At 35.6% G+C, this 21,483-nt stretch overlaps 1 protein-coding gene and 1 non-coding gene across 2 annotated transcripts in view; both read left to right on the top strand.

Moving 5' to 3' along the window:
- Window positions 1-1,546: 1,546 nt before the first annotated feature.
- LOC113233927 (sodium-independent sulfate anion transporter-like) overlaps window positions 1,547-21,483 on the top strand; it is a 118,090-nt gene continuing 98,153 nt past the window's right edge. Inside the window, exons 1-2 of the mRNA XM_026469162.1 lie at window positions 1,547-1,635; window positions 19,350-20,120. Coding sequence (XP_026324947.1) covers window positions 19,670-20,120 — 451 coding nt within the window. The 5' untranslated portion in view covers window positions 1,547-1,635; window positions 19,350-19,669. The remainder of the gene's footprint in view (window positions 1,636-19,349; window positions 20,121-21,483) is intronic.
- On the top strand, window positions 18,889-18,961 carry Trnak-uuu. Its single transcript has one exon. It is a non-coding gene; the product is annotated as a tRNA-Lys (tRNA).

The raw sequence follows: 21,483 nt of genomic DNA, 5'->3' as shown, positions 1-21,483 counted from the left end.
ATAGTAAAAATTGCGATTGAAGATGAGGTGTGTCAGGAGATAGATTTTGAGGGCTCGCAACCAGGAAACCAATGGATGGAGATGACCAAAATGGTGATAAAAATGGCGATGAAGCTTGCCCACAGCCACAAAAATGAATGTGAATATGAAGGATGAACTGTGAGTAACATGATAACACTACAAGGCACATGAGATTTGTCAACTTATGTCTCAGGGTGACGGGTGCAGTGGCAGTACCTCTCCGATCTTTATGATTTAAAGTTCTGAGTGGTAATGCAACTGTTACGGACAGGCGTGTAGCTTAGGCGCACGACTTGTTCGTCCCGTCATTTGATATAGTGTTGGGTAGGACATGAAATTAAAATGAGTTTGAGGGAGTACCTGGTGGTCCAGTCCAGGCCCACAACTTGTTCATCTCGTCACATGATATCATATAAAAAACAAATTCAGTGTCGGTGACAGCCCAGAGTAGAGATGCAGCAGAAGTCTGTACCCGCATCCGACATCCGCATCATTCGATGCAGAGATTTTGCGGTTGCGGACGTTTTGCACAGAAACCTCTCGATGAAACCAAAGTCGAATAATCTTTATTTCATAGGTCATAATGATACTTATAATCGTTATATTGATTTAACTCTACTGCTCATTCGTAATGCAGATTCCTCTGAGAAGAATAAGCAAGGAACTTTGGGGGTGCTCTCTTACAAATGTGTACAAATGTTTATTTACAAAAATAAACATTTGTTCACATTTGTAATTTACAAAATTAATTTCAAACATTACAGATCGAGACAAGCTGCAAGAGCTAAACGAGTCACTACGGATTTTTCTCATCCAAGTACACACGCAGAAGGTGTATAAAAAATAACCTTTAGTATATGGTTTTTGTTTCATTATAATTTTAAATGTCATGAATGGAAAATTTGGAGTATCAATCGGAGTCTTATTATAGAAGTTAAGCGACCTAAATGTGAAAAAAGGTCTTGGAAAACTTGTGAAACCCCGTCCTTTCTTAGGATTCAGTCGACGGTGAATCAGGAGCGACTGAAAATCAGCCTTTATCTCGCTCGAGATGGACATTTTCCTGATTCATATCATTTTTCTGTTTTGCGCCACCATATATGCACCACTTATGAACTTTAAATTACTCAGTTACTTGTTATTTTAGTCTTAAGTATTTAGATTTAAGTGTGTATGCAGACTCAATTTATTGAATACACGTTTTCCTTTTTTTCTTCCTTTCTTCCCTTCTTTCTTTCTTTTCTCTCTTTCTTCGAGTCAACCTGAGATGTACTATAATGAGTTGACGATGAAACAAATTGAACTACTCGATCAGTTTCACTCCTGAGAAATGTAATAGGATCCAATCACTCGCTTCGCTTGATCTAGACGTCCGAATTAGTGCAAATTAATTAGCGATGTTTTTTGCAAAAATGCAATTCCCATTTCGCCTTCACTTCTCACTTGGCCAAGCAAAAAAGCGCAGGTCAAAGTTGTCAATTAGAAACAGATTAGAAAACACACAACTGGCAGTTGTTGGATGCCTCCCAAGTTAGGCACACGCCTTTTGGCGTTCAGCCTCTGAAAATATTAAGTTACATTTTTGGTGTTAAAGTTTTAACTACATTGATTGAGGTAAGTTACGCAATTTCACATATTTCTGGCTAGTTGTAGAAGTCTTGCATTCAATTCCCGGTACGGTCAACTTAGAAAACAATTTTTTGTATATTTTTATTCTGATCACGGTGTTCAGTTTGATGCCTTCGGGTGTATAACCAGTTAATGCATATGATTCTTTGGTATATTCGTTAAATTCAATTCATTCATTATATTTATTAATTAGAAAGCATTGGAACCCTGAATAGCACAGCAACATAGGAATAAGGCATGTGGACGTTGTAAATTTCAACACGAGCAGGCAAAGTCGACCGTAATGTCGTAAATTATGCACACGGGCTTTTTCATTACATTATTGCCCTATGGATTTATTACGTCAAGATTAAGCAAAAAGTTTTTATGCTCGAAAATCTGAACGTACATTTCGCATAAACTTGAAGCATAAAAAAACAAACATTTGCAGTTTAACTATATTTTACTAAATTTATTTTGTGAATTCAATTTCTGCGGTATTTTTTGAATTTTGAAATTATTTATTTCATATCTAACACATTCTGGCTGCATGTGTGCGTGCTTTTTTTTAACATTTTAGTTCGAGTTGTATTAATAGAAGGAGACGGTTATATTTGTCAGTGTTTGCATGTTTGTCTGTACATACGTCAAATATTTTTCCAAGTAAGATCAAACACCCAATAGTGAATACAAGTACCCATGTGAAGTGCGGCCATTACGAATGTCTCTGGGTATGCGTTGACCTTTGTATCGGGTTAGCGACGTTTTTGATGTCAGCGTTTCATATTGGACATAACTTTTACTTAACTTATTATTATTGCTGGTTGTTGATGACTAATACCTTCACAGTCAACCGTGACCATCGGTCTTGTAAAGAGCCAGAAACGTTTGTTTGTTTGTTAAAATAAATATGTGATTTTAGATTCAAATAATCAGTAATTTGTGATAACCGAAACGAACCCGGAACAGCATCAGGGACCTCCTCGATACACCCTTTCAAAAAACAGAAGAATTTTCAAAGTCGGTGCACAATTGATGGAGAAATTGGTGAATGCACATGCCTATAAAATTTGAGGATTTCCTTCGATTTTCATTTGATCCTCTCATTAGATTCTGACTTGGTGACAATGGAACCACCACGAGAGTACATCCTTTCAAACAAAAAAGAATTTTCAAAATCGGTCCACAATTGACGGAAATATCGGAAAACATGCATAAAACATACATACAGCCGAATGTATAATCACCTACTTTTTTTAAGTCGGCTAAAAAATAGCTTAATTTACATTGAGTTAGTATACCTACACTTTTACAATTTATTGGTCCATAGCCTTTGGCATAAAGAACAATGCCCAAGTTCCATAAAGTCCTGGACAAGCTAAAAACGACCTTCAATCGCAGATAGCTTAGCTTAGCTTATGTTATTAATGAACATTAATACATTACTTACAAGTTCCGAGTTAAATATTATTATAATGTAAGTATGGTCGGGTTACATTAAAAGTGTCTAATACTTAGATTGACTACGACAGTATTGTTAGCATTTGTTTTTGGACATAGCACGACTTAAATTTTGACGTTTGATTTGTAGTCTCGTTTACACTTGACATGATTTCTCTAACGTTGAGACAATTTCTTCTTGAATTTTCTGACAACTAATTAAAGAAGTCTTACGTATTTAAGATCATTGCTTATCACTGCGTATTGGATCACCTGCCTGGCGGTGGCAAGTGCAAACGAGGCTTAAAATAAAATATCAAAATTTAAATCATGCATGTTACGTTCAAAAACAAATATTAATAATGCTTTTTTACGTATTTTTTTGAAATTCTTTTTTGTCCACCTTATTTCAAAGTTTTATGAATGAAACTTAGATTATTATAAAACGTATGTTTAGACGGATGGAACTTTCAACTGGTCGCGACCAAAAAATTTGCGAGTCCAAAGTGCGCATAGTTCTTTATACAATATTTAATAATTAATTTTAGTAGGTACCTGTTATTAGGTCCCCGAAAGTTCCTCTTTTACCTTTATATTGAATTTAAGAAAAAGCTCTGTGGTGCTAACGCACAGGCCAAGCTAACACGACAGGGTGCGATTTGCAAGCAGAGGCCGGAGGTTCGAAGCCGAGCTAACACCTCTGAGTGTCTCGGAATGTATGTACGAAATTTAATTTGAAATTTACCACGAAAACATTGTGAAGTAGGTTCACAACACTCGAACAACGTGTACGGAACTCGCATTGGCCAGCGTGGCGGACTATGGCCTAAAACCCTCGCCAGAGAGGAGACCCGTGCCCAACAGTGGGATATAAAAATGGGTTGATGATGCATTTTATGTAATTTATACCTGCGGTTGTGACCTAGATGATAAAAACGTAGCAGTTGCTTATGGCTCACCATTAGTGTTGTCAAAGACCGTAAATAAATAGAGTACAAAAAACAGACTGTGCGCATGACCTGGATTTCTCATTTCTGCGATATCCAGAGAAGTCGATTTGGCATACAGCAGTAGGTAACTTAAAAAAGAATTGGACTAGCATTTTTAAAGTACGCCAAAAGTGTAACAAACCTTACTTTTCTAGAAATGAAACTATTTTTTCAGCTCTAGATAGCGTGTATTTGTTTTCTTTCAAAAAAACCAACGTTGCATCTAGTTAGATATGACCATGGGACCTGTAAAGGTTCCGAAACGTAGGTTTGTTTGAAAAAAAAATCAAGTATACGCAATTTACATCCGAAATAACTTTTTTATAAAAAAAACGACCTCAAAGTTTGCATATCGACTTGCGCTGTATTCGTTATATCTATTTGTCAAGTTTATTGAAATCGGTTAACGGAAAGTAGGCGAAATCCGGATTCATTCGTTAATTTGCCACCCTTAGAGCATTGTCGCACTACGTCCAATTCGTATGAGTGTCGAATCCGAGACATGACACCTGAAGTGGGTCCGAGTTTTCCAGATTTGTATAGTCGGTTGTAGTGCGGGCTTGGTGGTGAAATATTTTCTTCAAATTTGAATTGGACCACTACCGTTAGTAGCAGTAGAGCTCCCTGTGAAAAAGTTCGTTCAGGGAAGTACTGCCATCTTACCTATTTCTGACGCAGTAATGTGCAGTAAAGTAATGTGCGTTCCAGTTTAAAGAGTAAGAGTGCTGGTGAAATTATAGGCACATGAGACTTGTCAACTTATGTCTCAGGGTGACAGGCGAAATGGCAGTGTCCCTCAGATCTTTGCGATTTAAAGCTCTGAGTGGCACTGCAACTGCTATGGACAGGCGTGTCGCTTAACACCAGGCGCACGACTTGTTCATCCTGCTATTATGTATAATAAAAAATAAATAAAAAATATCGACTGTATCTTTTTTGTGTATGTGTTACACTCCGGCATTAAATTTGTAAATCGATTTTGATGGTTATTTTTTTGTTGGAAAGACGGTACCTTAGTATTGCTACCAATCAAATTTGAAGGAAATATTCCACCTCTAAGGGTGGCGAACTAGGGAAGAATCCGGTTTCGCGCACTTTCCGGTAACCGATTTCAATAAAACTTGGCAAATAGATGTAATTCCACCATTGACTTATAAATAAATGGACGACGGGTGTAATACAAAAACCACGACAAAAATGTCCCAAGTCAACCTATTTAAACGTAGTGACATGTAAAGGAATATGAAAAAGCTAAAACGTTGAATTTAAATTGTAATGTCATCGCAGTACTGTCTAATTTTGCTTGCTTCGCTGTCAGTCGAACAAACGAAGTCTAAAGCGTGAATGACGCTCTGTATACGATTTTAACGCCGTATAAGTTCGGATACTTTTTAGCGCGGACCCGACGTCCATATAATTGTAAGTCAATGAATTCCACAAACTTTTGAAGTCTTTTTTTATAAAATAGTAATTATTATTTTATATTAGCTGGTGCTTTGGTACAAGTAACGGTGTGTCAACAAGTTGGATAATTAATTTGGTATGGCTAACAAAATAGGGTTTGTAATAGAAAAATCCAAAACTTCAAACTTAAAAATTTAATTTCCGTTACAAAATTGTTTCGTTAGCTAATTGATTTCTATGGTTAAATCAAAATTTTAACTGTTTCCCATTTAATTCTATTCTTTTCTGTAATGTACCTGACGCCTTTCACATGTACAATAACGCGGAACTATAATTATTGAAAAAACACAGTTTTTTTTTATTCAAATGTTTATATGTAAACAAACCTGTGACGGTGTGACCTCCTTATACCGTCATCACACCTTTTTGTATCGCCTCTCTCCATTCGTATCGTGTCGTTTTTTCTTCTTCTACTCATATTTAAATTTAAAATTGTTCCATTTTAGCGAAGCGGTAGCGAACATACCGTTATTTATCTTTTTAAATCGTTTACTAGCTACATTTATACAGTTTACATTTTAAAGATTTTAAAACCGATTAAATAAACCGATTAAATATCTATAAACTGGACTTTTAACGTTTGAATTGCTAAATTTACTAAATAAGTTGTTGGAAGCTGCGAGGCTGCGGAGGCTATTACTGCTATCCAGGCTACACACCCTTACAATCCACCAGAACCCCCCCAGCACCAGCAGCACCTCCACAAACCAACCGTATTAGCCTCTTGTTTGTCACTATTTAAAAAAGGTGCATACTATTGAAATGTCTATGATTCTTCTTCTCTTGTCAGTGAAGTCATTAGAGATTTTCTCTTAGCCTGCCTTGGACAGGATATATCACGGAGAATGTGCAATGGAATTTTTGCATTCCGGGGACTAGAAGTAGGCTGGGGTTCCACCATCACATTTGTATATTACGAACTGGAATTCCGTCGGAAGATGGGTCTTTTCAAGACGCTATTTTTTTATTATACCTAGTAACGGGACGAGCAAGTCGTGGTTCTACTGGTAAGCGACATGCCTATCCACATCAGTTGCAGTGCCATTCAGAGCTTTAAATCACAAAGATCTCAAGGGCACTGTCACTACGCCCGTCACCCTGAGAATTCTATTTTAAAAACAGTTGAAATTAATTAACGTGTTTGACTTATCGGAACTTACCCACGATGCATAGCTCAAATATCATTAAACAATTTGAATATTCTAAAACTGAGTTATGGTTTTTTATGATATCTCAAAAAATAACTTTGTCAGCATTGACTTACAAATAAATGGACGACGGGTCTAATACAAAAACCACGAAAAAAATGTCCCAAGTCAACCTATTCGAAATTTAAATTGTAATGTCATCGCAGTATCGCGCTGTCAGTAGAACAAAATGAAGACTAAAGCGGAGTTTGGCGTTCTGTATACGATTTTAGCGCCCTACAAGTGCGGATACTTTTTAGCGCGGGCCCGACGTCCATATAATTGTAAGTCAATGTTTGTCAGTTAACCGCGTTTTAGTTAACGGACGGCAGATATTAACTTGACAAGTCCCGCACGCCTGTAGGTTTGCGTCCCTTATTGGTGATCTCATAGTGACTTTCCATCAAATGTGATAGAGATCAAATACGCACTTTTTTTTAATACAATACAAAACAGAACCATTTTAGAAAAGTTCATTACCCAAATTGGTCCTACCGGGAATCGAACCCGGGACCTCCGCATCCAGCGCCCACAAAAGAGAGAGAATAATAAAAAATATTTTTCTCTTGTAAGCTTCCATTGTATAATTCTGCATTCTATTATTACACTCCCGGACACTTAATTCGAACCACCTTGCATTTTTATTCTTAAAGGGCTAGAATATAAAAACATAATTATCGTCGAAAAAAGTTTTCCACGGTTTTTAAAAATCAAATTTTCAATAAGGACTGACATTTGGTACACCAGTTTCAAAGTTGCATAATAGTTCTTGATCAATCAGGCATTGTTTAAGCTAAGGACATTCGCAAAATCCAATGTGGCTCGATATATGTGTCCGGGAATATATTTTAAAGTGTTACCGTACGAAAAAGAAATTTTATCGCAAGTAATTGATTTAAGTGTATTTGAAGTAGTGACACATACAAAAAATCCCGTGAAAAATAATGAGGTGAAGGTGCTGTCTCCACCTCGGTTCAGTAGTTACAGACATTGTGCTAATTCGAGCGAAAACTTATTAAGTATTTATCATGCTCCGTTTGTTTAGTTGACATACGAACATTGAATGAATTTCTCTGTTAAATATTAAAATAATTGTTACCTGATTAGTAAGTGAGCTAATTTAAACATGTTTACCTAAAATAGCGATGGTATATCAGTAGGAAAAGTTTGCTTCTTAATTGAAGTAGATAGACGAGTCCCTGTGGCGGTATACAGGGTGTAATCGATAATGGTGCCCAGGCGATTATTCCAAAAATAAAAGAAATATCAAAAACTTTAAACTGATATCGAAAGTACATTACCTAAGTAAATTGACATCAATTACTTTTTAATAATAAAACTGGAAATATCCAAAATTTTACCATTAAACGCTCCCATACATACATAACAAAACTGCTACAGATTTGATTAAAATTGATCAACTTCTGCTGTCCCGATTTTTTTCGTCCCACACAATGAAATGATCCTTAGATGAAACTGAGATGATCGGCACTAAAAAATTTGATCAACTTTATTCATTTTTATGGACAACTCACACTTGACCAAATAATTGACGATGCCGTTATATTTTATTCAATTAAAAGATGGTTTTATTACTTTATTTATATCAGTTTCGTCATCTGTTAACTTATTGTTACCTCTTACAGCAGGAAAACTAAAGCCTCTCTATGAATGTTAGATGTATGAGATGTAACATTAAATGTATGAGAGCGTTTAATGTTAAAATTTTGGATATGTATAGTTTTTATTTTCAAAAATTTATTGATGTCAATTTATACATTAGGTAACGTACTTTCGGTATCAGTTTAAAGGTTTTTGATATCTCTTACATTTATGAAATAATCGCCTGGACACACTTATCGATTACACCCTGTATATGTATACCTATGCAATTTCTAAGTTGTATTTACTTTACATTGCATTTCATAGATTTCTCACAGATGGCGCTACGGCAAAAAAGTCGTTAGAAACAAAACACGAAGATCTGCAACAAGCACATAGAAAAATACTTAAGATTCTTGTTCGAATCCAACCGGATCGAAGGAATTTTTCTTTAACTAGTGGAGCAATTTCACAAAAAAATAATAATATCATAGTAGTAAAAGATCGTTATATTCAGTAAACTGAATATTACGTACATTTGTGAATATTTAGTAGCAATACCGAGAGGTGAACGAAGATATTGTGATGAAGCCTGCATATCGAAGAAGATTCACAACACATGTAAAACGTCTGAAGTGGTTCAAACTCTCCTTGCGATCAAACCTCCAAAAGCACATCGATTCTTTAAGCTACAATGTAACAAAGAAGCATCCTTATCATAATAATAAACCTTTTATTGATAGCCTTACCACATACCACAGAAATAATACAATAATTATTACTTATTGATTGATTGGTGACCAGGCAACATCCAGACCCCACAAAAGGATTTAACCTGTTTAAAGCTGATGGTACCGTTGCCGCCACGGCGGGCAAGCATCAATCGAATTTTTATCGACAAATGGCTTACAAGTAAACTAATAGGAACTCTGTAGTCCAAACACCAGTACAATAAAACTGTTCATTTGGGACCCAGAAAAGAATAATATATGAGAAAGATGTTCGAAGAATTAGTACAGTTTAAAATCTTAGATTTAGATGTACAAAAGATATAGTAAATTTAATAAATCAACTCAATCAATGCAAATCAGTAAGTCCGATGCAATTATCGAAGTTCATCCGTCTTGGTTCAGCTTGACTGGGCAGAGTTTGGAAAACTACGTCGAGTCTTTTCGTCACCCATACCACAATGTTTGAAAATAAAGGTTTTCAACCAGTGCGTCCTGGCTGTTATGATTTATTGAGCCGAAACATGAACACTCACGATAAGGCTAGTCCATCAGCTAAAAATCGTTCATCTAGCTAAGGAACGAACTATGCTCGGTGTTGCTGTCTATAGCTGGTAAAATAAGCAAGCTGAGTGGCAGTAGGCTGGCCATACCTGTCGAACAATCGATAACCAACGGGAAAAGCTAGTTCCTGAATGGACATCACGACTCGGTAAACGTAGTGTAGGACGCCCTCCAGATAGAATGACGATGTGCTAATGGCGCAATCTTGGGAGGGGCCTATGTCCAGTAGTGAACTGCGATTTTTTTCCAAATTACGGGATGAACAAGACGTGCGCCTGGTAGTAAGCGACACGCCTATAAATAACAGTTGCAGTGCCGTTCAGAGCTTCAAATCGCAAAGATGCTATACGTACTGCCACTGCGCCCGTCACCCCGAGACATAAGTTGACAAGTCACCCTTCTAAACCGGAACGCAGCTCAGCTCCCATTACTGCATAAGTAAGGTGGCAGTACTTCCCTGGACGAACTCTACTTCAGAAGAAGCTCTACTGCTACTACATACTGCGATAGGCTTATGATTCCGTCTTAGTTCGCCTTGAATTGAAAGACTAAAAACTATTAAAATTACATTCGCAAGTAAGTAAGTAACCAGAACATGAAATTAAGCCATTTTCCTTAAACCTTCTACTGAAAGGTGAACAATTATCTTATTGTAGTTTGTCATGTTTACTTATTCTCGTTTCAAAATCAGATTCAGCCTTGGTCCTTTTTCGTATTCTCACGTACTTCATTGTTTTAATAAATTCTATGAATATTTTTCCTTTATCTCGCTTTGATGCCTTACTAAATCATTCATTGCGTTGTTTTTATTATTATCAATGAATTTGGAGTGCACGAGAGGAGCCTCCTCGCAATGGCGTACTTTTAATATCCTCTGTACAGTCGACGCTCTAAGTTAACTGACTCCTAGCGATTGATCTTGATATGATCATAATGCTCTTTTGAATCTGAGAGCCTTCTTACGCATTCATGGTTGAAATTTGTATTCTGTATTTAAGTAAATATAGATTACGTTAAAGATCAAATTGGCTTAAAAATTCCTTAAAACATCATTCATTGAAGATGCAACAAGGAAGTTATACCAAATGAATTTTACGACTCACAGATTACAGGTTAAGTTTGCTCAACACTTTTCTTCACACTTATCTACCCAGAACCTAATGGTTGATTAATGTATGAGGCGCATCGACTATACATCTAGGGTACCCTAGGCTACAATCGGCGAATTAGTTACGCTATTAGCATGGCGGCTACTAGTAGTAAATAGACGCAATCGACGCACCGTTCGGGTTCAGAGCAGTGGTCTCGAACCTACCTATTTATATTATTTTTCGGTATTTCTACCGATTTAGTGCTTGTCCTACCGAAATACCGAAATGAAATCATATTTCTACGATTTTTTTAAGTAAGGAATTTCTCGCGATTTTTCACCAATTTTCAACAATCCAAGTCGGCATCCCTTATCTTTTACAGGGGCTCCCTACTTACTGCTTAAACATCGATCGACGTGTAAACGATTTATTTGGGGAATACTCTTGTGTTCTTTGTTTATCATTGTTATTTGTTTTAAGTAAGTAGGTACCTACCTGACTGTTAATAGTTTTAATAATGTCATTAGTAAGTAAAATACCATGTCTACTTTAAAATATAGAGATTTGTTAAATTTATTGCTTTTTTTTTATTTACCGATTTTTGGTCCAAATATCCCAATTGTACTTGGAAACCCTACCACTGGTTCAGAGCACGGACTTGTATATTAAACTGGACCGCGCACTAAGTTAATAAAACGAGTCGAGTGAGAGGCTTCAAAGTAATAATGCGTCTTTATATTCATTCATGTTTCAGCCAGCCATATTGCTTGTGACTGTAATTTTTACAGAAAATGTGGCCGCTATGGATGACCCAAACTACTAATTTTATTTCATAATACAAATTATACTTATTTGATATTCTACTTCATAATAGAAGGTTTTATTGTTGAATGTTTTTCTGTATTATTACAGTAAAAGCATATTACCTTTAAGCTAATTATATTTAACCAAAATTTAAAAAGTTAATAGACTAGACACTACCTAAGATGATTTTATTTAGCGTTGGCAACTTGTTAGACAAGGACAGACTACTACTTCGAGCTATCTCACGTGACTCGGTTTGTTACTTTTACTTAAAATAAACCTTAACCCAATAGGTGTAAATTTGTAATATTGGTTTATCGAAGTGCGCGATCCAGTTTATGAAATATATAAATCCGTGGTTCAGAGTTCGATCAGGCGCTCCCGTCATACACACGTAGCGTTATGCGTAGTGAAAATGGCGACGCCAGAAATTCCATTTGTAAGATAAAACTTAGTGAGTTTATATTCTAAGATGTTTTGTTTAAAACATTAATTTGTCAATACTACGCATACACAATATGGAAGCGCGCGCGTGCGTATGATCGGAGGACCTGATTGATATAATTGAAATTAAATACTGATAAAATTTAGTAAATACGTTATTAAAATTTTTCCTTTTTGTATAACGGTTTGTGTACAAACAAACACCGTTCTACAAATTCGGTTCATAGTCGCGCTCGCGCCGCCGCCCGAAACGCCGCCGTAGCCGACACTTTTTCGTCGGCACGCCGCCGCCGGTTTGTCTATCATCGGCGCTCATATCTAATAGTGACGCATGTAAGGCAATAACTCCTGGGTCATAAAAATATAGTGTTTGCTATCGATACGATAAGAAGAAGACGATTTAATTATTGTCGAGTATCCGTATCTCATTGAAGAATAGTAGCCCAAACCAACATATTTAATTTGTTAATATGTCTCATAAAATAAGGTTAAAATAATCATTTGACGGTAAGCGTCACGCCTGTTCGTTACAGGTACAGTGTCGCTCAAAGCTTTAAATAGCAAAAATCAGAGACATAAGTTGGCAAGTCCCATGCACAGATATAAGATATGGTCCCCTGTGCCTGTAGTTTCACCAAAACCTGCAAAACCGAGACGCAATAACGTTATGCGTTATATCTCTTTTCCAATATCTTTATTCACTTCTGTTTACATTCAGTAGACAACTTCCGATTTAAATGATGATAATTGATCTCTAGTCTCATTAGTACAATATGACCATTTAACAATTGCACAGTTAATTCCGTAAATTGTTTTTCAAACACGAACAATGATGTTTTTTCATCTTTTATTGTACTTTTAGTTTCATTGTCTGTTATTACAAAGTGCTGGTTGAAGCCATGCTTTCTGGAATTATATTTGTTTAATTTCGTTTTACTTTGTAACCACTCACTTTTTGCCTCAACGTAACTAGGTACGTTTTTAAGGATGACAATCGCTGTACGTAAAGAAATCTTACTTCATCGAAACAATTACTTACGTTATAATTATTAATACAAAGTTCGAACACTCAGAAAAAACACTCAGAAAAAATTCCTTCGATCCGGTCGGATTCGAACCGACGTCTTCTTGCATACCGTGCCAGACGCTATACCAACTAAGCCATGGAACGAACGAACGAACCTCACGAATTTTTCTATGTGCTTGCGTCGTGTCTTTGTACTTGGTCTTTCAACGACTTTTTAGTCGTAGCGCCATCTATGAGAAATCTATTACAGATTTATCACCCAGTTAGTACCTTTACAGCTACCAGTTCTGGCGAGAGATGTCGCTATTCACTGTATCAATTCAATAAAAATTTAATTAATTACTTACGTTGATTCTTAGTTCGGTACTTCTAAAAATTTTTAAAAAGTGATCAAGGCTTTTTTTATAACAAGGTTCTGACCAAAAACAACATTTTGGGAGCAAACTCTACCACCATTTTTTTAATGACATATTGCTTGAATTCATTTCTAAAGCATATCACAAGACTGCAAAATTACAATTATTAGATATGTGTTAGCGGTTTAAAATCGATTTGCAAGGTTTTTCTCGCATATCTACGTAATTAAAAGTTCAATTTTAGTTTTTTTCTTCAATCAGTCGTGATTTCATACCAATATTACTCGTAAAATTATGAATACCACATTTTAGAAGGTTTTGAAGCACATTTCTATCAACTGGTACTGGTAATTAGAAGTGCGAAATTTCTTCCAATAGTATTTTTCAGACTAGAACCAAACCAAGAGGTATTTACGCGACTAACAAATGTAAGCCGCTAAGACAAATTCTACACCACCCCTTTGGTCGAATTCTGCACGATGCAAGACGCAATTGCACAGGATTTTTATTAGCACTAACTTTCTTGGTTCTATTGTCTGGCATACTTCGCGCTTTTAAACTTTAAATTTCAAACACCTGTCGCATACTGCCACTGCGCTCGTCACCCTGAGACTTAAAGATGACAAGTCCCCAAGTCCGTGCCTATAATTTTATCAGCACCCTTACACTCAGATAACTGTTTGGCGGCAGACACGGGTTTTTTTTTAAATCTTCATCTTCATTTTCGGACTTTTGTTCTAGAAAACATGCCAGTCCTATTATAACGTTAATCTAATTGTCATGCAATTTACAGAAAAACTATTTGTTATTTTATTATTACATTAAAAGTACTATGTTAACTATCGCCGATTTCCCATGTCACACAACATTTGTATATTCAGACAGAATCCCTTGGAAAAAATTGACGTTGGAGCTGTTCAATTGTAATAGAAACATCTGTAGTTCTCTGGCTTTCGTTCTTGGTACATTTCGCCAATAAGTGTTGGACGTCTGCAATTAATTACAAACTTCACAATTTGGTGAATTCACTTTTTTAGAAACAGGTATGGTGGCATTAATTTCGTGATAACATTATTTGACCCTCAAATAAATAATTGATCTTATTGTAAATGTGTATAGTATTTGTTCCATTTATATAAGTTGATCTACAGATAAATTATAAATGAACTGCATTCAAGGTAACTCTATTATTATGTTTAAGCATAGTAAATTAATATCCATTGATTTAATTTATTTTATGTCTCAGAGAATCAATCATTAAAAAAGATGACCGTTTAGATTTTTTTACCTGCTGCTTTTGCAAATTTAAAAATATCATTTAAATACACGCCATTAATTCCCTGAACGAACACTTTCATAAGAAGCTCTACTGCTACTAAAATTTCCTCCTAGTCCTCTTCATTTGGGTCTAGTTATAAACGTACTTAATTTAGGAATAACTCCTTCCTCTTTTAGATATTAATCAATTCGCAAGGTACAAAGCGTAGTAAAGACCTTGATAATGATCCATCGCCAACGGAAGAGTACAATTAATGCAATAATAGAGATACAATCATTGTCAGTGACCGCGTATTGTCTTATCGTGTTTTGATGGAAAATGGAGGGAAATACAAGGTATTAAAGACTATAATTGGATAATATACAGTCTTGGTAAAGATTAGTGCAGTATTCTTGGTAACATCAAAGGATATGACAAAATTCTTTTAATAATAATAAAAAATTAAGTTTTTTCTGAGTGTGCGATCTTCGTATTAATAATTATAACAAACTAGTGGAGATATTTCACAAAAAATAATTGAATATCAATTCAACAAAAAGTTAAAATACAGCGAATAGCGACATCTCTCGCCAGGACTGGTAGCTGTAAAGGTACTAACTGGGTGATAAATCATTCATAACACTTTCATAGATTTCTCACAGATGGCGCTACGACTAAAAAGTCGTTGAAAACCAAATACAAAGACACGACGCAAGCACATGGAAAAATTCGTGAGGTCCGCTGGTTCGTTCCGTGACTTAGTTGGCGTCTGGCACGGTAAGCTAGAAGACGTCGTCGGTTCGAATCCGGCCGGATCGAAGGAATTTTTTTGAGTGTTCGTTTTTTGTATTAGCAATTATAACAAACTAGTGAAGTAATTTCACAAAAAATAATTGAATATCAATTCAATAAAAATTTAAAACAATAATAAAACGTTTCGGATCTTTTTCACACTTCGAGTTAGAAGTTTAATTTTATTGTTTTAAGGGCTACTGAACATATTTGAGGAGCTCTTAAAGGTTATTATACTATTTTAATAACATTTTGTCATCTATAGGAAAATTAAGGAAAGCATGAAGTGTCTGTCACTGCTGAGTTCAACGAATTCATAACGAAGAACGTATAGATCAAATAAATTCTGACACCATTGGTGAAGGGGGAGTTTCCCTCAACGTCTCCCCTTTTACGTTTTTCTCCGACATTAAGTGATTTACACATTACTTTTGCAGTTAAGTCAGTAAATGAATAAAAATAAATAACGCACACATTCATAACCCCGTAATAGGGAGACCCTGTACCGCGAGTGCCATGGACACACATAGACAACCAAAAATTACACCTAAACTATCGAGAGAAATATACTGCCTCCGGTGGTCGAACGGGTATCATACTGCCACGCAGAGGTCCCGGGTTCAATTCCCGGGCCGGGAGAAATATTTGTATGGCCTACATTTATTTCTCTTGTGAGTTTGGGTGTGCTTTATGGTTGTCTATGTGTGTGTCCATCGCATACAGGATTTCCCTAGTTTGGGGCTAAGGGGGTGTGCGTTAAAAAAATAAGATAAGCAACAGGTGGTACCTGACTGTTAGATTTAAAAAGAAAAACTGTCAAACTGCAGATTATGTAAAGTTTTCTCTGTTTGATTATCATCATTATCAAGTAGACATCCACTTATCAAGTACTACAACGTCCGGTTATGGATGCAGTTAGATCCGTTTATTTGTTCCACTCTTCTAGTTCAAGGTGAACAATGTTTATCACTAATTACAGGTTTGTTACCACTGCACTGAGTGCTTATTAATTGTATTTTCCCGATATTTTGGAACGATTACAATGCTCCATGGACACAGGACCTCGAGTCTGCTAATTTTATATCATCTCCGTTGTGTGTCGATCGCGTGTCAGGTCAAGATTTTGTACGTTGGTATTCTGCTAAGTCAAGTGGCTATCGAGTATATAACCAGAAATAGAGACGAAATGTCATTTTTTTAAAACTATTCTGCAATATCATTACGGTGACAACTGCGCCCCGATTGGCCAACCCGAATTCGAAACAATTGACGGGTGTCGTCAATTGTTTCACTTCAAAACGACCAGTTTTACTTGAGCTTTGCTATAATGGACGAAAAGTGCAAAATTACATGTTTAATATTTAATTACAGATGAAATCTGATTCCGTTTGTTTTGCACTTAGATGTTTTGCTGTTTTTTCCACACCACCGAATGGAACAGCCCCTATTGTTAGAGATATTATCTTTATTACAATAAATAATTTAATATTATTGGAATATACAGTGACGTAAACACAGGTTAGTTGTTGGAGCTGTACTATTTCAGCTTTCTAATTTGTGATTTCAGCGCAAACGAGAGTTGATATAAGGCCCATTTGCCTGAAGAGTTGCCAGGGATGATGGCCCTTATTTCGTCTCTATTTCTGATTATATACTCGATCAACGAGTCGATGACAAAATCTATTAATTATTTGACATAAAAAAATACTTCCATACATTGCTACTTAAACGAGGTAAATATTAAAATACGAATAATATTTTCCTTGGTAGATTTAGTATTGGCTGAGAACAGCCACGTCGCTGGTATTATGCGGAGCCCAGGGAGTGCGTCACAGGCGCACTAAACTAATACTACAAAAACATTGACTTACTTAAATTCGCAATATGCGTACAATTAATTTATGATGCGACAAAATGTGTGATGCTTAACTATATCTATACCTATTGTTAATTTATTTATAATTAATTGATAATATTATGTTATGTATGCAAACGCCATTCAACTATCAAACAAACTTAATTATATATAAAAGAAAAGAAAAAACTACTTATTTCCTAACTATTAAGTTGGAACTGATTGCAAAAAGTATAACCGAATTAGGCCACATATACATACAAAATCCACTTATACACAAATGATACATCTAATATTTCTTATGTGTTTTTTTGCAATTCTGTTAAATAAAATCTATAGTTTTTTTTTAAAGAATCAACATTATTAGAGAATAAATATTGTCATTACTGCTATAAAATCTCAGTGGAATTACAATGGCAAGTCGTTTGAAAAAAATTAGCACAATTGGAGTTGACTCACCTCATGAAGGCTGTAATTAGTGATAATTATATAGTTAATAATCACGAAAGCATTAAAATATATATCGTCGAGCATTGTGCAATTACGCGTAACTAGCATTTGATTACGAGTTTCCATTTTGGTAATTTTGTGGCCAAATCAAGTCCGCGTATATGTCGTGGCAACCAAATTAGCGGGAATCTATTGTTATCAGTCCGTAGACAACATAAATTAACGCTTACTGTGCAAAAATGAACGTTGCAGCCGTTGAAATAACGATAATAGTTATAACGATAAATCCCTATCCTGTGGAATTTGGTTTGATGCAGAAACGCGCCTTTTACCAAATACTACATACGCGAATTTGCATTATCACCGACGATATTATGAAGAATGTTGTTTGTTGAAAATTGTGCCTGTTTTGCTGCATCGATTTGTGTGTGAGAGCGTGTGCGCGCGTTTTTTGAAAATTCCACATGGCCTGCGACCGTGCACGACAAACTGAGCAATTGGGACAACTCATAAAATGAGAATAAACGGGAAGTAACGTTGCATTATGACGTACTACTATCTTTTTAGATTATGTTTTACGTCATATATTTATAACGCTGTTGTTTCGGTCTTAATATTATTTGATGTATATTCGATTACATTGGGATTGACCCGTGCTCGGAGCTGGAGTGTGAGTTCACAGTTACGTGGAATTATATTCAGAGTGATATCAATACGGTCTGCCTGCCTTTATAGTCAGCAGTTATTATTACGAGACTTTACATTCTACTTTAGACTTTCTTCTTTAAAACTAGTGTATTTAAAAAAAAATCTAAATTCTCATTACAAAATTGAACCTTGCGTCATTGACATAAGGTTTTCGTTTGCTATATAGCATTGTATTTAAATTCAAGTAGGTAATTAACAGAGATAAGAATACGCAGGGTATATTTACCTAAACTTGAAGTAATATACATAGAGTGCTTATACCTCCGTCTAAACTCGCGAAATTTTTAATAAAATTAAAAAACCACGACAAAACATTTATAGACTTTTAATTTAAATACACTACTAACTAACACTAAAAGTCTACAAAGTTCAAAAATATCTAGATCAAGAGAAATCGCAATGGCAAGAAACAACTACAAAAATATACATGACGAATGCATGACGTAGGTACTTGATAACATCGATAATAACTAACTTATAATTTCAACCAACTTCGTACGGCCCGGATAGCTCAGTCGGTAGAGCATTGGACTTTTAATCCAAGGGTCCAGGGTTCAAGTCCCTGTTCGGGCGGCCATATATTTTTATTTTTATTACTTATTTGCAATTATTTTGTTTTTTTTTGCTTTTTTTTTATTCTTTATATAGATATTTCAATACCTTAATACAATAAATTATCATCTGTAAGTTGTTACTACATAACATTCAACCTCTCTGAACTTTTCGACTTAAATAATTAACTGTTTATTTTCGTTAATATTATCTTAATTTTTTTTTCAAATTTTTCTAGTTCGTTATTTATTAGAAAAAAAACCTGTGTCAAGTACACTTTTTTTTTACAAAAACGTCATGCAGTCAAGAACGTCCTAAATTAGTAACTTTTTTAGTAATTATAACAATATGAAATTATCCTATAACATAATTCATTTAATTGTCTATTCACCTACCGCGAAATTTTCAGGGGTTGTGACGTCACGACGGCGCGGTCACTTATCCACGTTTCTCCGTCACACCACCAGCCTCCAGCGCGTTAACGCCCGCCGCAACGAGTGCCCGCCTCATTCTGAGAAGCGGCCTGCACAGCACGCACGCACCGCAACAACGAATAAAAATACGAAATCAAATAAAAAAAAACCGCTGTGATAAATTAGCGATGTCAATAATCCAAGTGCTAGTGTGAACAAACATTACTATGAAAAAATTAAACTAAAATGACACGCGCTTCAGCTTTCAAAACCGTGTTTTAAAATAAGTGTTTTTAAAAAATATCCCGGACTTAAAATGACCAAGTACAAGTTAAATAACGCGGCGCGGTCCGCTTCGGAAGTGACGCTGACTTCGTACATGACAGGTAGCACGGACAGCACGAATATAAAAAGAGACGAGCGGCATTATCAGATACCGGAACTTGATACGAATCAAAACGGGAATCTGAACTCTCAGAACAGGAATTTAGAGGCGGCGAAGAGTTGTCACGTGTGCCCGCACTCCTGTGAATTTTTGGAGCAAACGGGCAAACTAGCCGCTTCGTTAGTGAAAACTGAATGCGACAGATTTGGGCTGAACGAGCTGAAGGTGGGAGGTCTGGATAAGAACGTGTGCTTGTGTGAGAAGTACAACGGGGGTTGCAAGCTGTGCCCTCGGCCGAGTCTCGCGCCGACCCTCCGCTTGAGTCTTGATGGCAAGGAAACTTGCCTCGCCTGTCACGATAATTCCTGCGCACCTTATTCAAGTAAGTCCTTATTAAACACTGCTCTATTTTAGATATTAATCATTAAAAAACAAGTTTTTTTCCGCGGATTGTTCGCTTAACGACATTGGAAAGATCCAATACGTGTTAATCATCTCTTATCATTACTTACGTATAGCAAATCGAAAATTCGAAACCAGTGACTTGAAAAAAAAAACTAGCTTTCTCTAAAAAGTTGTACAGCCTTGTACCAGTTATCACTATTTATTGGCATTATGCAAAGCAATCCATTTGGTGACCAATTTCTTTTTTTTTTAACAAACTGGATATGACTTTCGTGTACAACCTTTTAAGGCCCTATTTCGAAAAAAACAATGATCTTTAGCGCATTATTACGATAACACCAGGTATTATAATTTACGAGGTGAATGTTGATGGCAGCTATAATACCTTCTCATCATCATAGGTAATAGTTAAGCAGGGTTGAACCGACGTGATTTGTGGTTGGTCAGCTTTTTTAGACGCTTTCCATGAGGCAAACGATGATTTATAATAAAATTGTTTTCCCATAGTTAAATATTAAAACAATAAATTTGAGTTTAGTTTTAGCGTCTTGAGCACCAATTCATCTTATTCTAAAATAGATTACAAATCTTGCAATACAAATTTCTACTACGTTTCAATTGTTTTTATAAGTAATTCTATTCTTTCCATTATAATGTGGAATTTAACTTAATGTTTTCTTTATACATTACACTGACATTGTTCTTCGTGATAATAATATCTTTATTTTAACAATGCATTCCTATATGCAAATGACAATAATATTTTTTTATGATAATTCGATACGACGGAGAAGAAAGGGCGTAAATGATAAAATCCAAAATTTTACGGGACGAGCGAAAAACGAAAATTTAAAAAAAGTTTTTGATCATATCTTTTGTATTTTTATATCTATATACGAGCAAGTCGTGCGCCTATCGTGAACAGCTTTTGTGCCACTCAGAACTTTAAATCGCAAATCGTCACGAAGACATCAAGTTGACAAAGCCTGTGTGCCCGTAGTCTCACCAGCGCACCTTTCTTCACATTACTGCTCGGTGGCAAAAATGGCAATGGTAAATTAATTTCCTTGGACGTACTCTTCTAAATTTAGCTCCACTGCTAATAATTGAAAACTAAAAATGTTTAAATCAAAGTTAAAAATATATAATTCGCTTATATCCTTTTAAAGACCTGTGTAGTTCACAAAATCAAACGTTTGAGGGTTGTCGCGTTGTAAAAGTTGTTTTATTTCACGTAACATGCCAAGGAAGTCAGCTAAATAATAACCACTATTTGACTAGGATCTAATTATACTAGTATGAATACTGTCTGTGTCTGAAATACTTGTTTATTTTAACTG

This window comes from Hyposmocoma kahamanoa, unplaced genomic scaffold (genome assembly GCF_003589595.1).
Source record: "Hyposmocoma kahamanoa isolate Upper Pololo Valley unplaced genomic scaffold, ASM358959v1 80, whole genome shotgun sequence".
In the NCBI taxonomy this organism is placed as follows: domain Eukaryota; kingdom Metazoa; phylum Arthropoda; class Insecta; order Lepidoptera; family Cosmopterigidae; genus Hyposmocoma; species Hyposmocoma kahamanoa.
Note: the sequence above shows the minus strand (reverse complement) of the source record. Positions and strands in the feature narration are given on the sequence as shown.